The sequence below is a fragment of the Corylus avellana genome, chromosome 8 (genome assembly GCF_965113065.1).
Source record: "Corylus avellana chromosome 8, dhCorAvel1.hap1.2, whole genome shotgun sequence".
Lineage (NCBI taxonomy): Eukaryota > Viridiplantae > Streptophyta > Magnoliopsida > Fagales > Betulaceae > Corylus > Corylus avellana.
Window position 1 is genome coordinate 16,018,433 of NC_142497.1, and position 7,404 is coordinate 16,025,836.

The window sequence follows — 7,404 nt, forward strand, 5'->3', positions numbered from 1 at the left end:
AATTGAATTCCCCTTGTGAATGTGTCTCATCATTATTTGCTTGTGATTTGAATTTGTTAATTAATTCAATTTAGATGACCGAATCTTGGGCTTAATAAAGTAACAAAATAACCTTATCATGGGTTCTTGGCTTAATCAACATGGAAGCTAGGAGTAGATACCATGCCTATAGGATTCATGTGTTTGTCGATTTTCATAGAATTATGTTTCCCTAAAGAACAATTAGTAGATACCATGTTAAATCCTTTAGGGAAGAAAAGAAATAGAGTAGATATCATACATAATTCGTTGCTTAGGGAGATCAATAATTTAAGGTGCAGATAACATGCCTTTAGATTGGCAAACATTAGAAATACCATGTGATTTGAACATTGATCTAATATTTTCTTAATTAGTATGGTTTGGATATCAAAATCCTAACCTCATTATCTTTATATCTTTTCACCATTACAAATCTGTGAAAATTTGGCAATTTAATTTCTCAAGGAACATTGTTGTTGATGTATGCCTTCTTTGGCACTTGTTTAAAAACTTGACAATTATGTAGTTTTCTTAGGCCATTTTTTAGACTTCTTCACTTGTAATTAACTCTGTTTCAGACCTTCTAACATATTTAATTAAAAAATGAGTTCTTAAGTAAGCTCTAACATATTGTTATGTTTAAATCATTCATACCAAACAATTTAAAACATTAATCGACCAAAAAAGAAAAGCATTTGATGTTGATGACAACGATCATCAGGAACATTGATGTGGGGGTCATCAGCGACGACATTTTGTCGTCGCTAATGTGTACGTCATCAGCATCAGCGACAACAAATGTCGTCGCTGATAAGTAAGTCATTAGCGACGACATTTGTCGTCGCTGATGTGTGTCGTCGCTGATGTGTGAGTCATCAGAGACGGCAAATTTCGTCGCTGATGTGTGAGTCATCAGCGACGGCAATGTCGTCCCTGATATGTGCATCATCAGCGACGGCAATGTCGTCGCTGATGTGTGCGTCATCAACGACAACATCGACTTTAAAAAGGCGTTATCAGCGACAAACTTTGATAGTTATTAGCGACGACATTTGTCGTCGCTGATCATTATTAACAGCGATGACATGGAAGGTCGTCGCTATTTAGTCTTTAACGACAGATTACTTGCAACGATTGGGAGCAACGACCATAGTTGTCTCGGATGACTATCAACGACGACATATGGGTCTTTAGCGACGACTCAAGGTCGTCGCTAAAGACCCATTTTCCTGTAGTGATTATTCATGGAGGAAAAGACTTGTGTTGTTCCAAGAACAACAAAATCAAAGTTTTAGAATTTGCTAAAAATAGCTAGGGTACACAATTTATTACTTCTTATTCAAGTTATGTTTTTATTATTTTCAAAAATTGTAATTTATGTTTAACTAGTAGTTGTGTTGTTGATTTCTTCCTCTGCATTATGGGTTTCCACCACATAAAACACTTATATATATATATATATATATATATATATATATATATATATATATGTCGAGAAAATGTCCATGAGCAAAGTTTGTACATATTAGAGAAGAGATCAACTTGATTAATGTTAGAGAAGAGAAAAATATCCTTCTGGAGATATGACATTAATATTGCATTTCAAGAGATCTTCATTGGCATGCATGTGGCATCACGTAAGAATTACCATTTTCATTTTCACACTTCCGTACACGAAAGCTTGCTATTTTCAGCACGTTGGGCGGCCACTCTACTCTCTGGAATGCTTCAAACTTTTCACGAGTTTTCTGATTTGACTTCGTCTTTTCAAGGCGGCTTTTATTATTTCTTAAAGTAGTTGAGTTTTTTTCCTGCTTATCAAAAAGTTAAATACCAACTGCCCAAGAATATTAAATATCAAACACTTTAAAATAAAAATACAATATTCCACCAAGCCTGACTAAAAAACTCACTTTCACACTTCTCTAACTCTTAAAATCCAACATCTAATCAATTTTTAATTGTGATTTATCTCAAATCTAATATTAGTTTTAAAATTCACTTCAGAAAGCGTAAAAGTAAAAGACTGAGAATGAAAGTATGTAGCATTACTTCTTTTTTATATATAGGCCATTGTAATATACTTCAATATACAAAATGTAGCCCAATACTTTTTTTCCAAAAAAAAAAAAAGTAAAAGAAAAATGTTTAAATATTAAATATATAATTATATCAACAATTTCTTATCGGTTTAAATTTTTGCGTAAGTAATGATATCAGATCGAAAAGTCCTATCATTTTTGCGTAAGTAATGATATCAGATCGAAAAGTCATGTCATTTTTATGTAAGTAATGATATTAGATGATGGAAAAGTCCGTCATTCAATATCTTTCATTAGAATTGATTATTCAGCTAGCTTCTGACATTGATGGTTTGGCAAATGTTACCTTTTCATAGTCAAATGTTTAAGATTCTTACACAAGAAACATGATATATGACGTGTAATACAAAGTCATACATAGATTGGTAAATATTGGAGCAAGTTGGGGGCCAATTGTGAGGGTGTGTGGTCTGCCTAAGATTTTGGCGAGTCTTGCTAATTTTTTGCGTATAGAATGATGATCATAAGATGATCACATGATCTGCCATATCAAACACGTCAAAGAAAACTAAGCCATATTATTATTATTTTCAAAAGTTACATAGAAATATTGTAGATCTACCCTTCTGGGGTTCAGTGGAGTCTGGAGATCGTGGAGTCAAATCATTTCAAGTTTTCAACCCATAATGTTTTTTTAATCTCTCTTTTCAAATAAAAAAAAAATGTTAAAACGCGTTTTTGAAACTGGCATGTATGAATGAATCATGCCAAATCTTTTAGTGAGGTTATAATCTTCTGCTTTCGGGGCTTTAATTAATAAAAATGTATTTTATAAAATAAAAATAAAAAAATAAAAAATAAAAAAGAAAAAAGAAAGAGTACTCACATTGGTTTATGCATATTTTTATGTAAAATGATTAATTAAAACTCACTTTATCTATTTTAACTAATGAGTTTTAAAAGACACTATACATTTGATTATCTTTTTATTTTTTTTTATTTTTTATTTTTATCTATATCATTTAAATATTATTTCTTTTTTTTTATAAGGATTTAATTTTTCCTAAAAATCATATTTTTCAACTTTTGAGAAAAGAGAGATGTGGAGAAAGAAATAGTATATTAATGAGATGTATGTACGAACCGTATACGATGTACTATTCATAAATGCAACAAAAATGTATTTTGCGTTAGAGATGCATAATCTGATGCGAAAGATTTTTTTAGTGTTTTGCTTATCTATTTTAGATGAAAGTAAGACATGACGAAGCTAATGCTAGAAAATCATTTTTTTTGTTTTAATCTTAATTATAAAGAGTATTTTTGTTATTTTAAAATTTTTTGTCTAGGATATGCTTTGTTTGTCTAGGGAAATCCTTTAAAGGATACTTAGGTGTGTTTGGAATTGCAATTTCATAGACAAAAAATACGATTTTTAACCAAATTGCAAAAAATGAATTGCTTGATATTGTGTTTTCAAAAAATTGCGATTTGAAAAAGCAGAAAATCTGTGTTTTCAAACCGCAGATAAGGAGATACTTTTTTGAAAACCCATTTTAAAGGCTAAACTGTAATTTTAAATGTCAAACCGCGATTTTGTCAAACACGTTTTCAACAAATTGGGTTAGTATGAATTTTTTTAATCCACTCTCTAAAAGTGTAATTTGTTTCTTGAACATATAAGAAGTATAATTTATTATTATTATTAAAAATACATGTAAGAAGTACATGCTATTAAAAAAACAAAAAAACATGTACTTCCCTTGGCATGCTAAGGAATACAATAATACTTTGAAAGATAAAATTTCTTTTTTCCACAACTCAGTATATTGAAAATTTATGTCCATAAATCAAATTCTCCGTTTCTAGGCTTCCGGTCAAGTATTACATCATCTTCACAAGATTTTAAAGCGTTCCACAAGGTCTTCCTTCAGACGTCAGCATTTACGTCGGTCGAACCTCTACAATATTAAAACGTGTATATATATATATATATATATATATATATATATATATAGATGTTCTGAAGAAACGAGAGATATATAGAGACAGTGAGGTGTATACGTAAGAAAAAAAGTAAAAGATACTTTTTTTTTTTAAAAAAAAAAAAAAAAAAAAAAGCAGAATCGTTGAAGAAAACAACTTAAGATTGTGCCAAATGGCAGTTTAAAAATGTTGATAAGTGTCATTTTCAATATAATATATAAGTACAAATTAAAATATATTAAAAATATAAATCAAATAGAATTTCTTTAATATTTCTTATTGAGAAATTTAAAACAAATAACAAATATAGTATCTACAAATTACAATATCATATACCATCATATATATATGATGGTATATGATAATCTAAATCATATTCATCATGCTTAATTTACTTTTATCATAGTCTAATTTTAAAGAAATTTTATGTTATGAAGTAAATTACTTAATTTTGTCATTTTTCCAGATTAAAAAAAAAAAAAAAAAAAAAAAACCAACACTTTCAAAAACAATCCGTACATTGCACGTACGTATTAAAAGTTAAGTTATATTCAAGGCAAATCTGTACATGAATTGAATTAGTCAGGGTAGGCGGCTCGGTCGGAGCTAGTTAATTGTACGTGTTTTGATGATGTCTGAGATGGACTGTGTTGTTTGTTTCCGAATTGGCGTTACCTTAATGAAAATGTTCTAATCGATCTCCTCATTCTCCACAAAGATTTATAACATCAAATGCGACAAAACTTACATGTCAAAGAAGTTAAACTTTGATGACCAAAGCTTTGATCATGCAAATTTTTTATTTGTTTGTTAATTTTTTTTACGTTCATACCAAGAAAATAAATAATAGATATGGAGGTTGATTCTCACTCTGAGCTTTTGGCTGTTCTACGATGCTAAATATTTTCTTGCCGCTTTGTTGGAATAAAATTGTAGTGTTCTTCGTTTTAGTCAATTTATTTGCCAAAAAGTAGTTCATGAATTTCACATTACGTGTGTTCCTTTTGAAATATTTACCAAAAACTTTGCCTAGGGTTTTGAGTGATTTACAAGCTTTCTGTGTTGGATGATGTAAAGAAAAGAAAACCCAAACCCTTCAATTCAATGTGCTTTGTTTAACAAAGAGATGCGTCACCATGGACGTTGTCCAAATGGAGCCTGCCCCTCGAAGTGTGTAAAATGATGTAAAGCAAAGAACAATAAAAAGGCCAGCTGGGCCATCTTTTGAACACTTTTTAAACATTAATGGTAAAAAGAACATCATGGAAGACAACTTCGTCTTCTTCTCTCGCTCTCTCTCACTATGTAATTCAAACATGTTAGCTGAAATCAAAAGGACTCTACGTCAATTGAGCGACAAAGTAAGACAAATAACATATTGAAAGTCAAACCACGTTTTCTATATTCATATTACAGAGAGAGATTCAGAGATGGTACATGCTTCTATATAAGGAGCCAAAGTGCTCAACCCTCTCCCCCCACAACACTTCAAACATTCGAAAGCCCAAAAACAAAATGATGAAGCTGGGAATTACCCATTTCTTGTTTTGCAGTTTCTTTCTTCTTCTTGTTCTCAATTCAACATCTCAAGAAGTTGGTTCGTAATTAACTTTTTATTTGTGTTTCTTTTTTTTCCATTTTTTTTCATCCTTAAAATCTTATTAATGGTGCAGATGATGAGAGAGAATTTGATTATGATGAAAAAAGCGGAAAGGGACCAGCTCATTGGGGAGAGCTTCACCCAGAATGGAGCATGTGTAAAAATGGATCAATGCAATCTCCAATTGATTTGTTGCATGAGAGAGTTGAAGTAGTTTCCCATTTAGGGAGACTTAAGAGGAGTTACAATCCCTCCAATGCAACTATTACCAACAGGGGCCATGACATGATGGTAAGCAAAAGGAGAGGGAGATCGAGCTATAAATTAATAAATCTTTCTAAAAAACAAAAAAAAAAACTAACCTTTCTTTTTTGAATGATTTGTGCAGCTGAAATGGGAAGGTTATGCAGGATATATTGAAATAAATGGAACCCAATATGAACTGAAACAGTGCCACTGGCACTCCCCTTCTGAACATACAATCGATGGCCAGAGATTTGATATGGAGGCTCACATGGTTCATGAGAGCTCAGATGGAAAGATTGCTGTTGTTGGAATCATTTACAAGCTTGGCCGCCCTGATTCTTTCTTATCATCGGTAAGTATTTTCTTGTGTTGACCTTTTTTTTTTTTTTTTTTTCTGAAACCCGTTGTACAAGAGAATCACACCAAACACATATCTTTTATTTTATTTTTATTATTTATTTTTTTCCTTTCGCCTTTCTTTCTCTCTTTCATGGGTGTTGTGCTTTTGAATATATAGTTGACGGATCATTTAGCAGCCATTACCTATACCAGAGAAGCAGTGAGTGCGGCGGGTATTGTGAACCCAAAGAATATAAAGATAGAGAGTAGGAAGTATTACAGATATATTGGCTCCCTCACAACTCCCCCATGTACTCAAAATGTTGTGTGGACTATTGTCAAAAAGGTAATTTTGCTTCCAATCCCTTCAATATTTCAACTAATTAACAATTTTCTTTTTTTTTAAAAAAAAACTAAAATTGCAATTAATTTATATTAATTAACTCATGATGCATCAGGTGAGGACTGTTTCACTAGAACAAATCAAGTTGCTTCGTGTGGCCGTTCATGATGTGAGTAGCTATATATTGAACATTCCCATATGCATATATATATGAAACATGCATGCAGCTGTGTAGGGTTTTTTTTTCTTTTTTTCTTTATGCTGGCTGATTATTCTTTTTTATTTATTTATTTATTTTTTTTTTCAGGATTCAAATACTAATGCAAGACCACTACAACCAATAAACAGGCGCTCAGTGTATCTCTATAGACCAAGTAAAGGCAAAGAGGATTAAAATCTTATGATTTTACAGCAATCACTCAACATATATTACATGCTTTTAGAAGTGGGAGAAATATGTTGAGGGTTGAACCATTTAGGCCCTAATTATTACCTATTATATAAACTTTTCAGTCATAATCTATAGTTCCTTTATAGCTAATTAACTTGTAGGGACATGGTGATGGTTTGATAGAGGATACTGTGTCCTTTTGTATTCCGGTATTCATATACTAAAATAAATAAATTTATTTAGTTATTCTTAAGTTTTTTTTTTTTTTGTTGCTAAGAGATGTTGCTTTTTACGGTGTCTCCGGCATCTAGTTGGAACAAAGTCCCGAATATCCCAGTTAAAAAAAAAAAAAAAAAAAAAAACCCTAATTTATAGATGCGTGAAGATTGAAGAGCAAAAGAAAGGTAGTTGGGAAAAGAGCTTGCCATCTACCCCT

General features: G+C 31.3%; 1 protein-coding gene across 1 annotated transcript; it reads left to right on the forward strand.

Annotated features, from left to right (window-relative positions):
- Nucleotides 1–5,545: 5,545 nt before the first annotated feature.
- LOC132164437 (alpha carbonic anhydrase 7-like) lies at nucleotides 5,546–7,159 on the forward strand. The gene is made up of 6 exons (XM_088519053.1): nucleotides 5,546–5,646; nucleotides 5,723–5,940; nucleotides 6,038–6,247; nucleotides 6,413–6,580; nucleotides 6,693–6,746; nucleotides 6,885–7,159. The coding sequence occupies exons 1-6, from the start codon at nucleotides 5,565–5,567 to the stop codon at nucleotides 6,969–6,971; spliced, it is 819 nt and encodes a 272-aa protein (XP_088375179.1). The 5' UTR covers nucleotides 5,546–5,564; the 3' UTR covers nucleotides 6,972–7,159.
- The last annotated feature ends 245 nt before the right edge of the window (nucleotides 7,160–7,404 follow it).